The 22747-nt window shown below is 41.9% G+C and overlaps 3 protein-coding genes across 13 annotated transcripts; 2 read left to right on the top strand and 1 right to left on the bottom strand.

Annotated features, from left to right (window-relative positions):
• Positions 1 to 2939: 2939 nt before the first annotated feature.
• On the bottom strand, positions 2940 to 11330 carry rfx1a (regulatory factor X, 1a (influences HLA class II expression)). Of its 7 annotated transcripts, none has more exons than XM_052049365.1 (18): positions 11169 to 11330; positions 9420 to 9795; positions 8927 to 9039; positions 8750 to 8845; positions 7964 to 8061; positions 7430 to 7865; positions 6452 to 6633; positions 5722 to 5841; positions 5472 to 5605; positions 5220 to 5338; positions 4958 to 5064; positions 4479 to 4630; positions 4222 to 4319; positions 3944 to 4093; positions 3648 to 3856; positions 3418 to 3571; positions 3288 to 3333; positions 2940 to 3211 (listed from the first exon to the last, which is right to left on the bottom strand). In XM_052049365.1, exons 2-18 carry the CDS (start codon positions 9772 to 9774, stop codon positions 3051 to 3053), a joined length of 2730 nt encoding a protein of 909 aa, XP_051905325.1. In that variant the 5' UTR covers positions 9775 to 9795; positions 11169 to 11330; the 3' UTR covers positions 2940 to 3050. The 7 variants fall into 7 exon arrangements, with proteins under 7 accessions (XP_051905325.1, XP_051905328.1, XP_051905329.1 ...); XM_052049368.1 differs by having other exon boundaries at positions 6452 to 6627; XM_052049369.1 differs by having other exon boundaries at positions 7481 to 7865.
• Positions 11331 to 13480: 2150 nt separating this feature from the next.
• On the top strand, positions 13481 to 14132 carry rln3a (relaxin 3a). Of its 2 annotated transcripts, none has more exons than XM_052049431.1 (2): positions 13481 to 13640; positions 13777 to 14132. In XM_052049431.1, the coding sequence occupies exons 1-2, from the start codon at positions 13481 to 13483 to the stop codon at positions 14046 to 14048; spliced, it is 432 nt and encodes a 143-aa protein (XP_051905391.1). In that variant the 3' UTR covers positions 14049 to 14132. The 2 variants fall into 2 exon arrangements, with proteins under 2 accessions (XP_051905391.1, XP_051905390.1); XM_052049430.1 differs by having other exon boundaries at positions 13774 to 14132.
• Positions 14133 to 14403: 271 nt separating this feature from the next.
• Positions 14404 to 21788, top strand: il12rb2l (interleukin 12 receptor, beta 2a, like). 4 transcript variants are annotated; one of them, XM_052049390.1, is made up of 16 exons: positions 14404 to 14504; positions 15498 to 15643; positions 15731 to 15820; positions 16404 to 16548; positions 17400 to 17551; positions 17683 to 17825; positions 18147 to 18288; positions 18391 to 18467; positions 18935 to 19172; positions 19533 to 19733; positions 19836 to 19940; positions 20019 to 20153; positions 20597 to 20773; positions 20878 to 20947; positions 21039 to 21132; positions 21220 to 21788. In XM_052049390.1, exons 3-16 carry the CDS (start codon positions 15757 to 15759, stop codon positions 21553 to 21555), a joined length of 2079 nt encoding a protein of 692 aa, XP_051905350.1. In that variant the 5' UTR covers positions 14404 to 14504; positions 15498 to 15643; positions 15731 to 15756; the 3' UTR covers positions 21556 to 21788. The 4 variants fall into 4 exon arrangements, with proteins under 4 accessions (XP_051905350.1, XP_051905352.1, XP_051905351.1 ...); XM_052049392.1 differs by lacking the exon at positions 16404 to 16548 and having other exon boundaries at positions 14405 to 14494; positions 15496 to 15637; XM_052049391.1 differs by lacking the exon at positions 16404 to 16548 and having other exon boundaries at positions 14405 to 14494; positions 15496 to 15643.
• The last annotated feature ends 959 nt before the right edge of the window (positions 21789 to 22747 follow it).

Here is a 22747-nt window from a genome sequence, read left to right as displayed (position 1 = left end):
AACGCTACAGGTAAATAATCACCTGATAACAACACATTATTGACAACATGGAGCCTTGTAGGGTAACACTTACGGTCCTTGCCAAAGATGAAATACTGGTAATATTATTGCGAAAACACTTACCAAAAACAGTACCACTCCAGCAACTACAGCGACCTCTTTTCCTGTTTACGTTTCGTGTCGACAGCAAAATAAATGTCCACAATCAGAGACGGACATCTATTTATTGCTAGCATAAACGCAATCTCCTTTAGAAAACAACAAGCTAGCAAAACACGACGGCTTCAAGAAACTTTGCCGCCCAATACTTTCCACAGCTGGTCCGCACATCCTGCTCGCGTCACCGTCGCATGTACAAACGCTAAATGTAAATGTTAAATTTGTCTTTTTCAAAAGGTCAATCGAAAAAACATTATTCTGGACGAGCGTTTCAAAAACGCGCCAGAGAAGCAAGAGCGCCAATTGTGTCGGGTCAAGGATTCCACCAATCAGCGGAGAGAGTAGTTTTTCGTCATGACTCGTCGTCGCATGACCAAACTAAAGATGGCGCCCGCCCCAGTGACATACTGTATATACAGTATTTAAGTAAAATGACAGCAAGGGCGGCAATTGGCAGGTTAACATTTGAGCCTTACAGCATACTAGCATAGAGGCCATGGCTTCGATTCTTGGCCCCGGCCTTCCTGTGTGGAGTTTGCATGTTCTTCCCGTGCTTGTGTTGGTTTTCTCCGGGTACTCCGATTTCCTCCCACATCCCAAAAACATGCACGGTTAATTAATTGATCACTAAAACGTGATGGTGTGTGACTGTGAATTACGAATGTTTGTTTGTCTGCGTTCCCCTGCGATTGCCTGGCAACTACTTCAGGGTTTACCCTGCCTACTCCCCGAAGTTAGCTGGACAAACTTGTGAGGATAAAGCCGTTCAGATAATGGATGATGGATATATAGTACAGTATTCCACAGTGTCGGTTAGATTAGTGCTGGGTATGTCTTTGGTGATTCTCGAAGTGTGGTCCTCGTGCTTCAGGTCCACCTGCTCCTTCTAGTGGTAAAACGACACCTATATACTTTAAAGTTACAGTGGCATAACTTCTTTTTTGTATTTGTGGTTTCTGTGCATGTGCATTGCTCTCAATGCTGCAAAAAAGTAACGCAGGAAGTCGCAGCTGCAAGTCTTGACACGCACAGCTTTCCAAGAATACAGACTGTTACATTTTATTTGAATTTACTGCGAATTCAGAATGCGTTCACCTTGTGAACGCTTGAGAAAATGGGCGAACAAATGCAATTTTAAAAAGTCTTTAATTAATATACTGTATTTAAAATTAAACATCTGAATTTCATTCTACCACCTCCAAAGGCACAGTCATACTTAAAGTAGACCAAATCCATAAAACACTGCCACTGAACATCTTTAGTTTACTAACTTTGTATTTTCATAAGAAACGATGCACTTTAAAAAAGACTAAACATTTTACTCAACAATGACATTTTTTTTAATCATCCAAACACTGGCGTGATATGTAATCGGCCGGGGTATAGAATTGGGACTCCCTAAAAATAATACATGTGCTGGTTTGAGGCTTCAAACGGCCCTTGAGAACAAATAGGCCTACCTTGTAGTGATTAAAGAGACAACGTAAACACAACACTAGCATCGTTACTGGCAGTGTTTACAAAGATGGGTTGATGACGCAAAAGTAAGCCATTGGCAGGAATGCAATGATGTGGTAGAGGACAGCAGATTAAGCGTCACCGCGCACTTTAAAATCACAGGGGTGTAATCTTCATTTAAAGTGTGTCACACATTGTACCTCACTTTTCAACACACAATGCAGGAAAAAAAATCTGAAGAGAATTGTGTCAGACATGTATGATAAGACAAGATGTGCAAAGAGGGTCTTAGATTTTTAGGACACATAGGGTCTTAGCCTATGTGTGGATAAGTCTTCAGATATGAGATGGGGATCGGTAACAATACAACCCCAAAAAATAAAATAAATCAATAATTCACACAAGGGTTTTCTACAATGTGTGACATCACAGCACCATACACTGCACAACAGGTTCACTTAGTGACGATCAAATACAAAAGAATGGAAAATTAACATTGGAATAGGTCACTGTTCTTACTCAGGCGCGGAAAAATCCTTTCACACAAGGATAAAAGAAAACAGGTTTGGCACCGAGAGAAAAAAGATCATGAAATGTGAGGACAAAATTACTTCCCAGAAGAAAATGAGGGCACAATAATGGCTTAAATTAAAACACAGATGAAGCACTTGAAATAAGATCATGTGACACACACTCAAGATTTTTGCAGCAACACAGGAGAGTCCTTATTCCACAGCTGTGGGTTTATCTGTACAGGTGAGTAGCAGCTGTGACAGGCACTCCTCGAACACACCAATGTCTCCTTACAGGCAGTGAACTGAACATGTCTCTCATGGGAAAATGAAAGGACTTAGGAATCGCCTACAGGCGAACAACGTGCCGTGACTCACATACACACAATCAGACCAACACACTTTGACATGATTTCCGTGTACATTCAAACACACTGAGACGACAGTGGACTCTCTCTCTCCCTCTCACACACACACACACAAGAAGCATACTAAACATCTCCACAATTCTGAATTTCCTGTTAAAAAAAGAAACCATTGGCAGACATTTAAAAGCTCAGGGTCCAGTTATACACACTTTAGGGTTCAGTGATTATTCAATTGAGCAGTCACATTTTGTGGAAAACATCAGTTTCACAGACAGGAGAGAGACACGGGCTCTAAGTGCCAATGCAGTGGCTGGGCAAAATGTCTTCTTAAAAAATCGACAAATATCAAGGTCAAAATGCACATTGCATCTTTTTGGGGTTTTCTTGTTTTTTTTTTGGGGGGGGGGTCCGTTTCTTACACTAATGTGTAAATTAAATGTGTGCATTGACCTGCAAGAAACAAATAGTAAGCGGGACAGGCTGCAGCAAAAGTGTGCACAACATTTACAATAGTTGATGTATATACACGAGTCTTCTAGTTGTCTAACGCTGTTCAGTTGTCAGCTGGTCCGGTTGTGAAGAGGACCCGCTGGTCTGTTCTGGCCAGCTTGGCAGGAGGCTCCAGAGATTCGTCTCCTAACACGACGGCATCTGAAGGCAGGGACAGCTCCTGGCTTTCCTCATCGCTTTCCTCCTCCTCTTCCTCTTCTTCTTCTGAACCACACACATTTTAAAAAGTTTCTTAGGACATGTGTGAGATGCAGCTAGAATGAGATCTGAGCGCGATTACCTTTGTCACCATCCAGCATGATTAGACCTCGTCCTAAACTGGCAAACTAAGCACAAGATGAAAGATTTATTATAATGACTGCATGTATGATTACTTGTTGTGTTTATCCATGTGTGTGTGTGTGTGTTACCTCTCCCATGACGGCAATGGGGGTCTCTCCTTTAGCCTGGGCTACTCGATGCTCTATCAGGTAGTACATGTACTCATCATACAGAAGGCGAATCAGGTGAAAGGAGCCAAAACTGGCTGCACTCCGCAGGGTGAGGTCCCGAATCACCATGGAACTGGAGAACAGATGAGAGTACTTTAGGCCATGTGGCAAATTCGATACACGCACGCGTCCTTTCTACTGTGCCACACCTGTAAAAGGACCACTTGAGCAGGAACAGCTTGGCGGCCTTCTGGAAGGTAGGACTGTGTTGGTGGGGTTTCAACACCTGGGAAACCACACCATCCAACCAGGCAGCCCACTGTTCCAAGGAATTCTGCTGCTGCAGGGTCATCTTAAAGTCCTGCTCCAGGCGTTGCACGACGCGGTCTTCACAGCGGCACACCCATGAGGCTTGCTCCTGCGTGGAGTGAACAGGACGAGGTCAGAACGGCACTTGATGGTCTAACCCAGTGCAACGTTCGCAGCAATAAGAAAGGGCGTTCACCTGAACGTTAGCAAAGTCAACGCGGTTGAGGTCAGAGAGCATTTGGTTGATCTGGGCAGTGTTTTGGAGGACAGCACGAGCGGCCTGGGCCAGGTGGTTCAGACTGGTGTAGCGCCGCAGGGTCTGGGCAAATGCATTGGCTGATGTTACCTGACAGAACAAGAAAATTACAGATAAAAAGTATGTTAGTGACGCTATTGGTGCACACCACTGTATAAGAAGCCACTCGTCATCTTCAGTTCGAGGCCAGTGTCGCTACAAATAGAGCGGTCACGTACCTTGATGCGAACCATTTCCTCTGGAATGTTCATCATTGCGTTGGTCAGCCAGCTTTCCAGGCTTTTGGCGAAGTTCCGAATGGCTTGAGTTAAGGCACCTGAGGGCAGAAGGAAAATGGTATTCTTGTAATAGTCGTAAGTCATTCGAAAAAAACACAGGCTAAAACGCCAAGAGATTCCTTCCCAGTGGTTTCTGTATTTCAATCACATCGACATGACAAACTAGCTACACAGCCACTCCTCTTTAGATGTCTTACTGGGGATTGGTCTGAGGACATCCGGGATGAGGATCTCTACCAGGCCCTGATAGAGGCTGTTGTCACAATCACGGCTCCATCGCAGCACCGGGTCATATTTGCACAGCAGCACCAGGCATGACTTCGGGAGACGCTTTTCTGATTCATCGTGACTGGCAACATACAGAGCTTTCATTCATATATTTCTAAAAATGTCTTTGTAGGTGTTGCACAAATAGCATTTTAAAACGCCGCCCACACATCTGATCCTGTGTTAACATAATCAGTGGTTGATTTGCATAACCATGAGGTTGATTAATGTGGCTCAATAATCCCTTAAATTACTATTCAGTGTCCTTTTTTTCTATTTTGTAACAGGTATGCTTCAGAAAGGTGTGACCTGATAGGGAATGATATGCTGATTAAAACTGCAAAGCCTAAATTTTCAAATGCTGATATGTCCTGATGTAATCAGTTTGGGAGAAATCTGGACCACTCACACAGCCAGTGTGGCATCTCCAGCCTGACTCTGACTGAACCTCCAGAAGCTTTTCCAAAGGGTCTCCACCAGGGTAAATTGAAGATTGACCATCACATCCAGTATGGCCTGACAAGATCGAAAAGAAAAAGGAATCATACCACAGCTTAGCAGTACACTAAAGCACTTAAAATTGTCTGTCCATTCTTCTATGTTATGATATAATGTTATGAAATTATTTTATCTGTTGGAACCAGTTAAGCTCATTCCTCTCACTTGCTTACCTCACAGTGTTCTCTGTAGAGCAGCTGAAAGCTCTTTATGTGATCCAGTTCGATACCCTCGGGCGGGGACTTCCCCTGGAGGTCAATATCTGGGAACTCGGGAAGTGTTCTGGTTGCATCTGACCAATAGGACACATGGCAGGAAAACTCAATTACAAAGGTCATTAAAGTAAGGGAAGGTGATTTGCCATCACAGTTACAGTATATGACACGAAGGCTTCTGTTTACTGCCACCCAAACTAAATAACTAACCGAGGAACTGCTGGTACTGCTGAACCTGGGTGCTGATGTCCACCTGTCCAGAACCTTGCTGCTGAAGTTGCTGCTGTCCCGCTCCCGAAGCTGTCCCATTGGTCATTCCCTCCACTTTATGTACAGGCTTCAACCTGATTGAAGAAGAAGAAAGTACACGAGACAATAACAGCACAATCACCATGATTGAAACTTGGAAACATTGGAAATAAATGTCACGGAAATGTCTCCAGTAATGTGATGCGTGTACCTTTGCTTTTGAGAGAAGGGCTGTTGCCTCATAGCCAGATGTTGCTGATCTTCCATTAGGCGGAGAAGAGAAGAGCCCGCTTTGATTCTTAGACCATAGTAGTGATATTTTGAATTGCCCCTGTCAGATACATGAAAATGTCATCAATTTCACAAATTCAATCTCAATTGGAAAAAAAAATGACCAGGAGAGGGGGCAATATAACTTCGCTGCCTAAAACAACCTCTTTACAATACAGAATAACTGCATATTTCATGGAAGATGAACACATGAATTTACAGAGTCTCTCCTCTGGTGTCAAACTCACAAACACTCACACATGCTGTGGTTTCATCACAGCCCACATTCCCTTCCACACAAAGAATAATTTCCAAGGCTTTAAGATTTTTGCACGCAGTTTATCTCCTCGAAATGGATACCACAGTATTAAAAAAACAATCAGGCACTCCTTGAGATCTTATCTGCATCAACATTTAATCCAAACAAGTTGTCTGTAGAGATGACTAGTGTGTCACACGGCTCTTTACTGATGTTCATCAGTGTTTTCAAGAGAGGGAGTGGGTTAGTCTCTGTCACTGTCTCGGGTAAGTGTTTTCTCATATCAGAAAATGAACAGACACTAAATATGTGACGGCAAATTAGAATCAGGCAGCCTGTTGTAAGTCGTCTGTTGTGCCTGAAATGCTTCTGAATGGTTCTACACGTCCCTGAAATCTAGGACACATCTTACCGTGTGCCAAGGCGTCGTGTACGTAGTCCCATGAAAACAGACCGAATGAGTTTCCCGAAAGAGGCGGCATTCACAGGCTCGAGTTTCTGCTCCTGGCAATGCAGCAGATAGTGGCAGTAGAGGGTCGAGCGTGGCAGACTGACTCCTTCGGCAGTTTCGTAGTTGTCCAGCAACCACTGTACCTGACCGGCAGGCAAGGGAAATGCAGGCGACTGATGCAATTAGCAACGATAAACCAGTCAAACATCTAGAACACAATTTAACAAACATGCACATATGGTACTTCTCACAGAAAGTTAGATTGGGCTTTCGGGTGAAGGTCAAATAAAGTTCACCTTCAAAGGCTGGAGTGTATTTTGGGTTCATCCCGAAATCACTCAAAAGCCCGTAATCCCTTGCTTTTGGTAAGTAGTGCACATGCATGTTTTTCAAATACACACTGCATGCACATGTATTTCCTATTCAATATATCGACACAAAACGGTAAAAGTTTGCAAATCATTTTGAAATGAGAACACAAATACCTTTGTGTGCGTGCCGTGGCTTACAACATTGGTATGCAATGAATTAATGACCTGGAAAACGGATGGAATGTCTGCCAGACATAAGTCGGGCACCGTTATCGTATGGAATTCTAAAATGACTGGGAATGGCAAATAGAGTTTGGGGCATTTCAGGCAAATCAAAAGTGCCCCTGTACATGCACTGCAATGGTATGAAAGCAATGGGGGGTCATGATTTGTTATTTTTTTTTGGTTTGTTTTCTTTGAGCTGGAAATCACAGTTAAAAATATGGTACGCTTCAACAGCCTCAAATGGGTTCAACGACAAAAAGATTGTATTGCATGGGGTTGTATTACAATGCTCCGCATTTTTAATTGTGCTTTCCACTTGACGGCGTTCAGTGCATGGCACCAAAGGGTTGTGCAGATGAAAACAGAATGAAAAGAAATTCCTTCGCTTGGAGCCTCTGCATACCTTCTTGTCTGCCGACGGCACGCTACTCTCCTCGCCCTCCGTTATACTCACAGTGGCTGGGGAGGCGCGGGCGGTGTGGGCGTAGCTCTGACTGTTGCCGCTTGAGCCGCCGCTGCTACTGCTGCTGCTGCTGCCCAACATGTAACCCCCCTGGATCACATAACTTCCCGCGGCACCACCATTAGTGCCTGCCCCATCCCCGGACCCATTTGTGGTACCACCTGTGGAGACCACCGTAGTCCCTCCCCCTGTTGCACTGCTAGGCTGTGCCACAAACATGGACACAGCTCCTGTTGTGCCAGTGGTCACGGAGACAGTTAGAGGCGTACCAGGGGTGGAAGCCTGAGTGCCCGAGGTCGCCTGACCTTCATAATACTGGCCAGCAGTGGTCTGGGTGTACAGGGCTGTGTCAGTATAAGGGAAGGTGCCGGAACGACTGGATGGGAGATTAAAAAGAAATGTTAGATCTTTGAGAAGTGAAAGTGGGAAAGTAAAGCGTTTGTTTGCCAATGTTAGATGGGAAATGATTCTAACATCGTGCTGGTGGTGTAGTTGGTATCTCCTCCTTCCACATACTGCACCTGATTGGTGTACACATGTTGCACCTGCACTGGTGCAAGCTGCTGTTGGACCTATGGGAACACAAATGAACATATATTTCGACAACCGCTACGAGATCTCAAAAAGTTTTACTAAGGGCCCGACCAATTCATTGGCCAGTCAAATTCATCGACAAAATTGTAAAAATTAAAATATTCTGCCTGTAATTTGTATCTTTATTTTTGTAAGCATTAAAGGCCCAAAAAGGAATTGATTTTGTAACTAATCGGTTATTGGAATTTCACCCTGGCATTTCCGTTCATTTCACTGGAGAAAGAAGAAGTGTTCTAAGTTACAAGCATGTGCGTGGGACAAATTGGTCTCTCGAGGCAACACTGCACTGTATTTTAAAATAGTCACTAACATCCAAACACTTTTAACTCTGTAGCGGCTATCTCCCTTGTGTCTCTGACCTACTTGGTTGTAGCTGGTATCAGCAGGCTGCTGGTGAGTCTTTCTCCGTGTGCACAGAGAACCAGTAGAATGGCTGCTGATAATGAATGTTGTCCATTGGGATCTAGATGAGTTTGCCAGTCTGCAGTCTGCTCTGGGGCCTAAGCGCAGTCCTACACTGCATGATGCCTTTCTTCCATAGATACTGCTCTCTGACTAATGCTGTCACTCCACTGCTAAAAAGGAGCTACATGCCACCACATAGATGATGTGGATCATACTTTTCAATTGAATATCAAGTTTCAGAGGTTATAATGATGACCTTACCTCTGGGCTGATGTGGACTGGCTGTAGACTGGTGACATTGAGCTGTGTGCCCGGCTCAGTCTTGGCTATCTGTGAGGTGGCCTGGACCACTGACCTCTGTGCAAATAAAGAAATGAGGAGCTTTAGGCGTTGCAAGGGAAAACATACAATGGGGTTTTGCACAAATGGCCTGTTCACCTGCTGGGCTGTTTGGACTTGCTGAACGACCTGCGTGGGAACTCCGGTCTGCACGACGGCTGGAGGGGAACTGGAGTCGGATACACTGTCGTTTGAGTGAAGGGAACCCTCTGCTAGACAATTAAAAAGTATGAGATGGCAACAAGATGAAGTTCATATGCAATTACAACTGCCATTGGCCAATTGTGCGTTGTACCATTCCTGCGTTTCCAAGTCTATTTTTTGGAATGGTCATTGATTCTCAATACTGGAAGCTATTTTTTATAATCAAGCCGGTACGCAGTTTGATTCATGTTTCTTCACTGAAGTAATGTCTGGTCTGTTTTTTTATTGTTTCTTTCCACATGTGTGGAGCCCGGAATCGAACCCTCGACCTCTGTAGTGTGAAGCAGATGTGTTAACCAACCGCCCACCGTGCCTCCATGTTAACATGTATTATGTATTTCATGTTTATTGATGTTGACGTACAGAGCTAAAAGGTGTGGCACATTACCTGTAACTGTAACAACGATGTACTGAGGAGCACTTTGGCCATTTCCAGATTGTGTGGGGGAGCCTTGGATTTCAGCTGTTACATAATGTGTTTGTGCAGGCTGAGTCTGAGCAGCAGACTGGGTTTGACTGCCAGCAGTGGGCTTCTGAGTGCTGATGGAAGTGGCTTGTTCTGTGGGTGCAGTCTGAGCTGTTGGGGTGACAACTGTAGGGGTAACCACAGTGGTCTGAATCTCAGCCAGGAACTGAGGGGTCGTTGCTGATGTGGAGCTTGCATCGGGCTGTCCAGAAGTGACAACAGTCCCTTGGGATGGGGCTGTTGGCTGGATTTCGCCGACATAGCCCGAGGTGGCCATTACACTGGCTGGGTAATTACCCTGGAAGCAGGAAACAACTACATCTAAATAACAGGGACATGTGCTGGCTGTTTGGAGTTAAATTTTGCATGAACAAGACAGACATGTATGCTGAACACAGCCCACTCTAAGCCTCTTTTCCTTTTAGTAGCATCAAGTAATCAATAATTAAGTAATGTAGACGAGAGTGCAGTTTGTCAAATCCAAAGGAACCAATAAGCAATGACAACCTATTATGATGTCATTCCCTTCCCACATAAGGTCCCTTGAGATCAGGCATTCAAAATACAAGTTTGAGAGTTGGAGTAGTTTCCCCATTTGTTCCCTGGGATGCAATTATGGTTGTGAAAACTGCTGCCGAATTAATGCTGCAGCTAATGTGGAAACCACCCGAGGCGGCATATCAGTAGTGTCTTATTACCTGTAATGTGATCACACTGCATCTTAACTGTGGTACACGGTAGGAAATACATATGATGCACTGCTAAATGCTGTGCTTTTGTGTTAGAAAAAAACCCTCATTGAACAATATATGGACGTCCGATAATGTGGGCCCAAAGGTGGATTTGAAACTCCAAAACAGGCCACTGTTTGAGAATCAAGAACAAAAACCACAACGTTAGCATTTCAAGACAAACGATAGCATTGTCTCTTCCGTCAAATGTTATTCGGAAAAATGATATGATATTGATGATGATATTATAACGAAGCATCCAGCCAGGACACGCTTGCTTTTGCCACGCCTCTTCAAGCGTCAATGTCCGACACATGCCCTAGCTACTCCCTCTCTTGACTATTACGACTATCTAAAGGAAAGACAGCACGGCCTTTTTCCTATTAAAACACTAACACATTTATTGTTCAGTCATTCTTCGATTATTGGCCATCCTAAATCGGCATCTCTTTGTGTATCTATGCTACGTGTGTCGAGAGGCTGTTGTATCGCGTTGTACTAAAAGGACGACGAAAACAGTGACATACTGCACGGCTAACTAGGAACTCGTAACTACAACTCAGGGGGGGGGGGGGGGGGTTAAAACAACACGAGCAAGATGTTTCGTGACTCTACTGACGCCAAATATCTCTGCAACAGTGCTCCCGAGCGCCTCAACAACCGCCATTTTGTAACTGTTACCTTTCGCTTTTGACATCGCCATAACAACGGCCCGCAGCATCCGCGGCTGCGTCGTCACGGCAGGCAGACTGACAAGCCAAAGACGAGTGGGCGCAAATGGCCACACTCTAGAAAGCCACGCGACACATTATCGCCATTACGGCTAGTTTGCAGAGTATTATTAGAATCCAGCTGCCTGACATAAACAAGGGTTAAAAAAAGCTCGCTACATTTCATCCTGTAATGGGGTAAAATATTCCATGTGCGCCACGGGCTTCACCTGTGATTCCACGTATGTAATTCCCGGCGTTAAAAGCTCTTCTTTTAAATTTATGGCCGATTCAGTCGTTGTTGTTGTTGATTCTCGTTGCCGGGTTCTTGTCGCCAGGGCTACCGTGGCTATGGCGCTTCGTCTTCACCAGGGCAACTGTTGCTACCCACCCCGCTCCCTTTCCTCCCCCCCATATGCGGCTCTGATTGGCTGGCTCCGACCAAATTCTCTTAAAGTGAGAGTACTTCCACATTTTTTACGACAAAGCCCAACACGCCCATTTTCCTGACTGTCCCCAGGCAGATACAAGACGATGCAAGTGATTGAAGTGCTTTTTCCATCCATACATACATTTTCTAATCTGCTTTTCCTCACAAGGGTCGCGGGCATGATGGAGCCTATCCCGGCTGTTTTCGGGCAGTATCTGGGGTACACCCTGAACTGGTTGCTAACCAATCCCCGTGCACACATAGACAAACAAACAAACCATTGTCGTTTTTATCTACCATTGACTAACAGTTTTCAATTAACAAAACCTGCATGTTTTTAGGACATGGGAGATAGTGAGAGTACCTGGAGAAAACCCATGCAAAGAGCAGGCTGAACATGCAAACCCTCTACAGAAAGGCCGGATACGAGATTCAAAATTCAGAGCTGCAAAGCAGATCTACTAACCACAAAGGCACCATGCATCCGCTAACAGCAGCTCTCTACCTATTTGCCACTCATTCCAAAAGTCTATATGCACACCAACGGTAGCAAGGAAACCAGCACTGTGCAGTGCAATTCTGTGCATTGCACTGCACAGTATTGCAATGAAATTCCTTGCTCCCTGCATTTATCAGCTAATGAAATGACTGTGCTTTGTGTATGTCAATATAATGCACTGCATTACATTTGTGGTTTGAATTTGCTAGTAAAGTCAAATCTGGCCACATCTGGCCCAAAAGTTCTGAGATGCGGGATTTGAATCTTCGTTCCAGCCTGACTGTGTGTAGTTTGCATATTTGCTTTGTGCTTGCATTTGTTTTCTCCTGGTAATGTGGCTTACTCACACATTTCAAAAACATGCACATTAGGCACATAACTGCACATAACTGAAAACTAACGTGTCCATCGGTGCACCCACGGTCAGTTGAACGAGGCATGAGCTAACCCTAGAGACGACAGGCAGCATAGAAAATGGAAGATCACCTGCCTATTGTTTGGTCATATTAATGCTAAGCAATATAAACGAGTTGACCTTGCATGACTTTTATGACTCTTTTTAATGAATGTAATGCTTAAAATGCCATTTTGCTTCGTTGCCATTGTCACATTAATTACAAATTCATCATGCCATTGTAATTTTCCAAATGAACGACCTTTGACTAGCGGCTCCACAGATAAAAGGTGTTTTATTTTTGTGTGACTCATAACTAGACTTCCATGTTATCAGACTTTGAAAATGTCAACAGTAATAGCTCTGTTCTCTCTGCTCATCTTTCCGTGAAAGAAATGACAGGGAAAAAGTCATTATCAGGAGCATTGGGTGGTAATGCGGAAGTCATACAAATTGCAATTAGTGATTTAGAATGGCAGAATGAAACAATACAGCTTTAATATCCTATTATAGTAATGTTGGTGAGTGTATTTACATTTTCAGGAACATATTTATAGTGATACGTATTTTTGGTTATGTAGGAACAGTATGATACTACTATACACTCGAAAGATTTTGTATTGATTTGACTTATTTATAAATTCCTGAAATAATCCAACTGCAAGTAGCAATTTCGAAGAAAAAAATAGGATATACACTCACCCGTCGTAACATTAGGTCACATCATAATGAAATTCAACACAATACCATTTTTTGAGTGAACATGTGAGAGATTTGTCAAATGGTACCAGAAAATGCTGTTCTTGTGAAACATGCTCATAATTTGTTTGTCTGGTCAAATCATCTGAATGGTTCACATCGTTAGTCTCACCATGAGCCTTCCAATTTACCCACAATTCATGTTGATGACCTCTTTTACATATGAAGTTGGGGGACAATAAAGTTAACCGAAGCACTTTAGGTGCTTCTGACCTTTGGTCTGCCTTTTATTCTTCATAAAGGTCTCGGACTGTATCTCCCTTTCAAATCTTCTATTCTCTCAGAGGATGCTGCATACGCAATATGCATGTCCCCCTTCAGGGCTTCAGACTGCTTTATAAACCCCGCTTGGGCCCCTCACATAGTGAAACCTGTTGCTGACGGGGAAGCACAAACCTAATTGGTGTACAACATAAATAATTTCCTCTTGTAGCTCTGCTTTTATTTCCTTTGGGATACTATGTGGAAATTTATGCTTTTGGCTCTGTGTCTGCTGGCAAATGAAGTTCAGGCAATGGAAAACCCAATATATGGCGTCAAGCTCTGTGGCCGTGAGTTCATCCGATCAGTCATCTTCACCTGTGGCGGCTCACGATGGAGGCGATCGCTCAAATCATCAGGTGAGATAATACCTTGTCTGTTATGTAAAGGAATTGTTCGGGTTGTGTGTGTCTAAAATACTTATATCTAATTTTCGTGACATGACACTTGTAGAATTCCTTTGAAACACAACTTGTACTCATTTCACTGCAGCAGGAGATCTATTCAGCTCCCATCAAGAGTCCTCAGAGGAACTGAGTCACAACCCTGTGATGGAGAGTATACTTCATAGAAACAGCGATCTGGATTTCATATCAAGTGAAAACCAAGGCAGAATCTTCAGCCGGCCAACTCGTTCTTTTATCACCGAAGAGATTCTGGAAGCCCTCAGGAAGGCAGATCGCAAGGGCCGGGAAGTTGTGTTGGGGCTTTCAAATGCATGCTGCAAGTGGGGCTGCAGCAAGAGTGAGATCAGTTCCCTTTGCTGAGAAGTGAACACAACAATTGCATACACAGGGATACTTACAGTATGTTTTTGTATACCGATAATATTAAAACTAAACACACACATGTGAATGTATGCACTAATTTTTTTCTTATGAACATTTGGAAACAATTTGGCCAGAAAACGACACAATACATAAAAGCAATCCAGATTCTGTCATAAAAGAATACATTTTGAGGAGGAAGAACAAAAAATCTTATAACTAAAGCTAAAGTTTTAGTTCCTATTCACTTCACGGCACAATCACATCACGACAAAATTTTCATGGAAAACGTCTTACTTCCGCATATATCACGTGACGGTTGCGTCATAGTAAATGCTGAAGGGGTTTGGTCAAGAGATTGCGGTCAAAATGTGGGATTGCAAAATGTCAGACATAACATGTGACGGAAGGCAAATTCATGCACAGTAGGTGTCTCAGTGGCGATGTCGCGATGAGGTACGTAGTTACTGTATTCAATATCTATTAACGTGTATCCTTTTGTGGGAATTAAGCTTCTGAAGTATAATGTCACCGAACGTCTCAACACAGGAAGTTTAGTTTGTTTGTTTTCATTCTCGACTACGGACATATCAAATACAATGAAAGTAACGTCATTAGAGAATTTCGTCGAATGTACTTCGTAAATATCAAAAAAACATCTCACAATGCAGCGAGGTTACGTTGTTTTGCGCCAGTGATAAAATCTGCTTCGTCTGATGTCTGTGAGTTGCCAGTGTGCTCGACACATGTATCATTGAAAAACTGGAACCAGTCAAAATGTTGAAAAGGAAATGAATAAAGTTGTGCTTAGTATGTCTATTTCATGGCGTGTGAGCTCTGTTGAGGATGCTTGAGTATAAAAAATGGTTTTACAATGCTGTAACATTCACATCCCTCCTACCTTGGCCCTTGGTCTCAACACAGGAAGTTTAGTTTGTTTGGTTTCATTCTCGACTACGGACATATCAAATAAAATGAAAGTAACGTTATTAGAGAATTTCGTCGAATGTACTTCGTAAATATAAAAAAACTGACCACTTAATTTATCAACTACAACACCCCAAAACTCATTCTGTGGAGTTATATTAAAGACCCATTTCATCCAGGCACATGAATGATCTGAAGCAAAATATCACAGATGCTGCAAGCCAAGAAATCTATGATCAACTCGATGTTTGCCATGCAACTAATGGGCATCATTGTGTGGCGTAATAATTGAGGCAACAAACTTGCAATATCTATGCCTCATTTTGTCACAATTTCCAGCGATTTGTCTGTTCATTTGCATTTTGAATAAATTAGTGAAGTTGCAAAGAACTTATGGACACCCAGTACTATGGACTGAATTACAGGCAGGCCCATTCATCACACAAAGCTGTATGTTTTTGCATGCTTGGAAAAAATATGTAACCACAACTAATACGCTTTACCACCGTGCACATTTTCAAGGTATGACAGCACATACCAGATCTACCCAAGGCCTGAGAAGTCAATGGAAACTCTGGACGCCTGGTTGACATAATACAGTACATACTTTTGACACGCACACACACACATACACACAAACACACACACATGCACAAAACACCGTCTCAGTAAGTTAATTCAGTGGGTCTTTTCACAAATATTTAAATATTAGTTTTATATGTAACAACACAATATCTGTGTGTGTGCATTCACAGGCACAAGAGGGATCAGTCCAAAAGTAATGGCCGCAGGATGGCTTCTCTCGATTTTAGTAGTCAACATGTCACTTTTATTTGCTGCTGCAGGTACGCTCTTTTGTGACTTCATTTGCACCCTAAGCCGTGCTACGGTGCAGGTTTTATATTGTCGTTTATATTGACACAAACGAGCTGTGAAGAAAGTGTGCATTCTGCTCATTTCATGTTAGTGCATTGTGACATTGAACAGCTGAATGGCGACAAATTTTGTAGAAATGAAAACTCTCGCTCCCTGATGTCATTATTTCATGGAAACTGAATTATGACTATCATGACACATGTGCTCATTGTGCTTAAATTGAAATTAAATTCAACTCAAATATGATCACGATGCCGTTACTCTTTCCAACTCTGCGAAAGTAGAGCAGATCGTGGGTGGGTTTCCCCAACCGCTCCCCACCTCCCCCCACATACCTTGTATCTGTAGTGACTACGGCCTGAAAAAGTATTTGCACTCTTTTCAAACGAATACTTTCCCCACTTTGTTTATTGTCATCAAACATATTTCGCGGGTCTTGTGGGATCTGTTTCAATTCAGGTTGACGTTACGAAATTTGCCGTACAAAGGGCCACACATTTTAAAATAGCATTTTTGTTTCATTTCATTTGTTTACTCTTTTTGGTTCTTTAGGTCCTCTCGAACCCCCTTCCAAACCTGAGTGCCACATTCCATGTAACGTGAGCTGCGGGGATGATATCCACTGTAGTTGGAATCACAGATTTGATCCTCAGGTCCTCACAAACTACAGTCTACACTGGGAAACATTGCACAACATGTAAGAGCAAACTGATACTGGCTAATAAAAGACAGGTGGGAGGTGTAGCCAAAAATGACGACAACTAAATTATGACTGAAGCAAAGTAAAATGGAGCTCTACAAATAATTACTCAAACTAGAAGGGTAGTACGCGATGAAAAAAAATGACTTCACTACTGAGTAACTAGTGAGTTATTTCTGACTGATATATATATAAATCGGAGCACAAGTTTGAAATAAACAAAATAGTAACAGGATTGTGCAACTTGATATGACCAGGCAATATTTATATTGCCTGGTCATATCAAGTTAATTAAATCAATAGTAAATGAAATCTTTATCAAATAAAATATATTAAGGTAGCCACAAGGAATGGTCTTAAATTAATTGACATAGTCTGCTCACCAAGCAGAGATAACATAGAAATTAGCAGTGTGTTTTCTGAAGTTTGTGGTGGTGTTATTGTAGGTTGAAATGTGAACGTTTTTAGGTTACACATCGATAACAGCATGTGACACGGCTGTTTTCCATAGCCCACACATTCATTTGCTATTCCTCTTTACCTCACATGGGTCGTGGGTGAACAGAGGCCTATCGGTAAGGTAAACCGAAATGTCTGCCTTGTAAATGAGTCACTCTCAGTGTGCGGCTACAGCGTGGAGACTGAGTCATGTGACTGCTCTGTGTGGTGGGCCAAATGGAGTCCAATGTCACTTGTATATATGCTTGAGTAAAAGTAGTTTGTTGCCTTAAACGTACTTTATTGAAAAACTTGCTAAAGTTACAATAACTGTTGCTCGTTACAACCCACTTCTGGTAAGTGAACATCATCAACTGGAGTTACCAGATCTCCTCTTGCTTCCTCTCCAGAGAGGGCCGTGTGGATACCGGGACCAGTTTGAGCGGGTTGATCGACCGTGAACGCTTTGTCAAGTCCAGTGAACTTCGTGTTTGGGCGCAGGCTGTGAGCAAACATGGTTCTGCCAAATCGCAAGTGGTTATTTTCAACACCGGAGACATCAGTGAGTCATGGAACTCTGACTCATATATATATATATATATATATATCTACTAAGATACACGTTGTTCAACCGCCTGAAAAATTGCACCACTTAATTTTGTTAACATATTTCTGCCTCATTTCTGCATATAGTGAAGCCATCGTCTCCTGTAATTTCATGGAGCCCTCAAGATCCTTTGGAAATATCCTGGAGTTCCATCTGTCAGGATCCACACCTCTCTTTGGGACCATGTGATGTCCGATTTCGGCCTGAAGTAGAAAAACTCTGGCACGAGGTATACATTTTGCCTGGTTCGTTCAGTTGAGAGGTGCACATGGTGTCAGAGGACTTCAAGTTTCTCTAAAGTGAAAATAAATATGGCCTCTGAAGTTGATTCACCACAGAGAGGAGTGTTATTAACAAGCTTGCCAAATTTGGATTGGTAAAAAAAATGGCAAGGAACTGAAATGAGGCTTCAAAATTGTGAAAAATGAAGCGGTTCTCTTTGCTCAGACACTGTGGACACGTCCCTTTGAAATAATATACCGGTACGTAATAATCCCGCTTCAAAATCTTCTACCATGCTCTCACTCATTGCGTTGTACTTTTGGTTTAGGAAGAAGTTGGAAAGCAAGTCATCTACGAATTCAGTGGTCTGATCCAGGCTGGATTAGTCTATGAATTTCAGGTTCGCTGTTCCTGTAACACAGGCATGATGAGTGATTGGAGTGCAACCCACAGAATCAGTTATGAGAAAGGTAGGCCTTCTCTTAAGAGACGGTTTTGAAATAAGTTCAACAACCTATTAAAAAATTGTCACTAGACAATGTTTGGAGCCCAACTTTTTTTTTTTTTTTCAGCCCCCACTGGACAGATGAATGTATGGAGGGATTGTGGCATGCCTGCTACTAGTATTGACTGTGCTATGATCTGGAAGGTAGTCAACACACAATTGTTAAATTTTGAGTGGTAATAATAGTTATGGCCTGGGGGTATGGTAATCGTACCAGACTAATCAACGTCTTTGTACAACACAACAGAAAGTCAAATTTGATGTAGTTGTGCATATTTGACAATGACTGTTTTGCCACCACAATATATAAGAAAACAATGAAGATGTGACTGGAATGTAACCTTGCAGCTGTAATTTACTTCACACAAAAAGATGAGAGTTATGATAATGAAGGAAGTACAGTGATACTGTTTGGTGCTCTCTACCGTCTTTGTTACTGATTTGTTGCTTTGCTTTACTGTTGTATATGTTAGTTGCTCCATGTACAGCACTTTGTGTACAGCGATGGCTGTTTGAAAGCGCTCTATAAATACATTTGAGTTGAGTTGAGAACCTCTCAAATCCAGCTATCTTGGCTAATGCCATATTTATACTCCTTTTTGTCCCTCCAGAGGCTTCCGCTATCTCAGGCTCGTGGCCACATTCTGGGGTATGAAGTTAAGCTGTTCTCCAAACACAGCACGATGGCACTCGTGAATATTTCCGTGGCCGAGCCGAGGGGCCGGTTGGTGTGCGATGAGCTGCAGTGCTATTTCAACTCCTCTCTAAAGAGTGTATCATCAGCCAGTATATCGGCCTACAACGCCCATGGTGCCACAGTGCCCTCTTACCTCACAATTGCAGTGCCAGGTATCGGTTGTCCAGATTGTCATCAGATTTTTCGATTGGAAGCGATAGTGAAATTGGGAAAAACACATCACTTTGGTAGGATAAATACAAAGAAAATTGTGGATTTACTATCTTTTTCATTATTCTTCCAACTGCAACTGCCAAAACTGTAAAAGATTGAGTCCAGTTATTATTACTGCAGTACTTCAGAGGAGGAACACATGATAAGCTGGCCGGGGAACAGAAACACATCAAATTACTTGTTTGTCGTTGAATTGTGTGCTTCCTCTTCTGTTTATGCAGTAATTCCCTTTATTTATATGGCATATGCTTTTTGCCCCTTGAAATTCCGTAGCTAATTCTTTGCTCTGATGATTATAGGTGAGGTGAGAAGTGAGCACCCATTTGATGTCAGGATGAATATGGCGAACCTCACAGTCTCGTGGGAGCTGCCCTCTCAGCTCCCCGACGTCACATCAGTCAAGGAATATGTGGTGCAATACAAAGAAGCCGGAAGTCTTTTGGGAAAGGGATTTGACTGGATACGAGTCAATAAAAGCTGTGCTACGGTTACGTTCACAGGTTTGTTTTATTTGTGTCATTTTACAGTAACTAAGGTGTTGCATTGTCACGTGAATTTAAAAAGTCAACGCGGTTTCACTTTGGCTGCGTTTCCTCATACAGGACGTTTTGAAAAACACAAACCCTACCAAGTGTCGCTGTTTGCTGTTACAAGCAGTCAAGAAAGCTATCATATTTCCTCTGTTATTGATTATTCTGGTCACGGAAGTAAGTATCCCATACATTTAATTACTATTCCCTCCCCCAAAATATTTTCAATCAATGATGTCTTTTTGCTCTTTTCAGTTCCTGCCAAAGTGCGTTCGTTTAAAGTCACTTCTATTGCTGCGACACATGCAACGCTGTTTTGGGAACCTGTACTGCTGAGCATGCAGAATGGGCTGATCTTGCATTACGAAATAGGTGTCCATGGACAAACAGGTAAACAGCAAAGAATAAACACACTCGATTGATTGATAAAAGAAACTCCTTAAAACTGCCCAGTGGGTACTGAAATTGCCAAATACGTTTAATCATGATTACAATTGACCAAACGTCCCAAATAACCTTCAAATGGCCACTTCACTGCTTCTATTACATTTACAATCTCGAATCTTCGATCTACACTACACTACACAAATGTGTAGTACCAAATGAGCCTCTAAGTGAAATAAAAAATTGTAGCTTTACATTGTTGGTTTTTTTTTTACTTGCCAATATTTTTTTCCATTTATTTATCAATTTGAAATTATTTTAGTGACCATTAAGTTTTTCTAGAATGGATGAGGACCAATAATTTTGTCCTTATATTAGTCAGTTAATCATTTCAAAATCCGTGTGCGTTTGTAAACATTTCATTAACTAACCTCATTTTCCTACAACAGTGTACAACGTGAGCGCCCAACCTCAGGATGAAAATAAGACGTTTGAGTTGCCAAACCTCAGCCCAGGTCAGGAGTATGAAGTGTGGATCAAGGCTGTGACTAAAGCTGGGCCAGGAGCCAATGTCACCACCAGTTTCATCACAAAGCAACAAGAGCATCATGAGTTAAAATCAAAATGTACGGTAACTGTTTTCTCCTAATTACCTTTCTGATGAATATGGATTTATCATATATGATTATCATATTTTCATGCCATACCTCTCGTTATTTGTATTTCTTAGCACACGTATTTGTACTCCTGCTCCTACTCTGTCTCCCAGTCATATTATGCTGTCTTTTGGTTTTATTCAGGTGAGATACAACATTTTGTCTGATAGAGACTAGCAAGTACTGGTAGATTTTCCTGTTTCAACATCACTAACACAACATGCTTGTATTTCAGTTTTCATAAAGGAACAAGCAAAGCATGTCTTTGTATAAAAGAGAACGTACCAGATCCATACAACAGCACCATCTTTGAAATGATGAAGTATCAGGTGAGTTTAATTCCATTACAGTAAAGGATGTGCAGTATCTACCTTTTAACAGAAAATGTCTGACTTATTTGTGGGATATCACTGTAGGTGAATGAGCCCTTGGCTTGGATTTGTGTCCCCATCCATGAACCACATCCCATCATGTCCATGTTAGAGGTAGTGGAAATCCAGTGTCCTACATGGGAACGAAAATGCCTCCCCCAAGACCAAACAACACCAGCGGTTGCCTCAGAAGGATACACGAAGAGGACACATAGATATGGCAAAGATGAGTACAGCAAAATGGTTGACTCTGAGGAGGCAAAGGATGTGAGCGGGGTGGCCGGGCGGGATGATAGTTGGAGTTCATCAGAAGAAGAACCAGACACATCAGGATATGAACAGCACTTCATGCCAACCGCAGTGGAAATACTGGACGCTTGATACAGTATATTTACAGTATTAAACTGTGCTGTCAATTAAAGAATGATATGTTTTGACTACCTGTTGAAACATTACATTTTAGTTTGCTGAAATTATTGAAAATGAAGAAGATTGCAGTTGCCCGTTTCATGAACATTTATGGATACTAAGTGGCAATAACCATTGTCAAGGAATACTTTTTTGTTGACTAACATCATCTTGTATACACATATACAAATAAACAGTATTTTTTTTTTGTTCTTTCCAGGATCTCATGAGTAATATTTGCTGAGTCAATAATTTTTTATTTTATTTTCAACCCACTGTAAATGTATACAAATAAGAATGTGGTATTAATTCTACATACATGACAGAAAGCACATTTACAGAGTTAAACACTGTATTTTGTTTGTTTATCCAGAATGTGTGCGTGTGTGTGAGTGTATGTAATATATATATATATTACAATTTTTACTGTATACTGCACTGTATATATTTTGTTACTAAAATTGCCATTTCAACAGTGTCCAAATGTTGATGAAATAAACATTTCTGATGCAATAGCTGCCATCGGTTTCCTTGAATCATATAAGACACAATATATATAGAAAGCAGAGTGACTGTCAAAATTTGTTGCAATAGTTGTCAGCGAAGAATCGTTGAATTCATACAAATAAAATTGAAAACATTCATTATGTGAAATACAATCAAACGTAAAAAATGGGCTTGTAGTGATGAATACAGCCTGTATAAACCTTTTAAAATCCAGTATCTATATTTTTTACACAGTTTTAAAGTAGAGATAAGTTATATTTAACTTTGGGTCACAGTTTATTTACCTTGATGTGTCAATTTTACTTGAATCAAGCATTTTCTTTCCATTTACTTTTACAGATAATGCTCAAACTGCAAAATGCTAAAGTGGCTTACATTAATAAAGGTACGTTGTGGCCTCTTTTTTGTTTTTGATAAATAAATAAGCCTACTCGTTAGTATATTTTCATGTCGGTTATTGCGCTGGTACAGTACTTGCATATCAAAGTATTATTTGCGGTGGTACAAACCACGGAACCAGCCTCGCCAGACAGTAACAATCACTCGTATGGTGTATGGAATTTACGTGCTCGAAAATTACAACCGTCAGTCATGACGGTACATACAAAACCTGGAATTGAAGAACAACCGATGTAGGCATGATGAATATGACGAGTAA

The sequence above is a fragment of the Hippocampus zosterae genome, chromosome 17 (genome assembly GCF_025434085.1).
Source record: "Hippocampus zosterae strain Florida chromosome 17, ASM2543408v3, whole genome shotgun sequence".
NCBI classification, from domain to species: domain Eukaryota; kingdom Metazoa; phylum Chordata; class Actinopteri; order Syngnathiformes; family Syngnathidae; genus Hippocampus; species Hippocampus zosterae.
This window is presented reverse-complemented; position numbering and strand designations above follow the sequence as displayed.

What these genes read in the sequence shown, in the direction of transcription:
- rln3a (XM_052049430.1), top strand. Translation starts at nt 13,481, where the DNA reads ATGTGGAAATTTATGCTTTTGGCTCTGTGTCTGCTGGCAAATGAAGTT. An exon ending in GCGATCGCTCAAATCATCAG is followed by an intron (nt 13,641 to 13,773) that starts GTGAGATAATAC and finishes ATTTCACTGCAG; the next exon opens with CAGGAGATCTATTCAGCTCC.
- rfx1a (XM_052049365.1), bottom strand. Translation starts at nt 9,774, where the DNA reads ATGGCCACCTCGGGCTATGTCGGCGAAATCCAGCCAACAGCCCCATCC. An exon ending in TGCCGTCGGCAGACAAGAAG is followed by an intron (nt 6,634 to 7,429) that starts GTATGCAGAGGC and finishes CCTGCCGGTCAG; the next exon opens with GTACAGTGGTTGCTGGACAA. An exon ending in CTCAAGTGGTCCTTTTACAG is followed by an intron (nt 3,572 to 3,647) that starts GTGTGGCACAGT and finishes TCTGTTCTCCAG; the next exon opens with TTCCATGGTGATTCGGGACC.
- il12rb2l (XM_052049390.1), top strand. Translation starts at nt 15,757, where the DNA reads ATGGCCGCAGGATGGCTTCTCTCGATTTTAGTAGTCAACATGTCACTT. An exon ending in TTTCAACACCGGAGACATCA is followed by an intron (nt 17,552 to 17,682) that starts GTGAGTCATGGA and finishes TTCTGCATATAG; the next exon opens with TGAAGCCATCGTCTCCTGTA. An exon ending in TCATGAGTTAAAATCAAAAT is followed by an intron (nt 20,774 to 20,877) that starts GTACGGTAACTG and finishes TGTATTTCTTAG; the next exon opens with CACACGTATTTGTACTCCTG.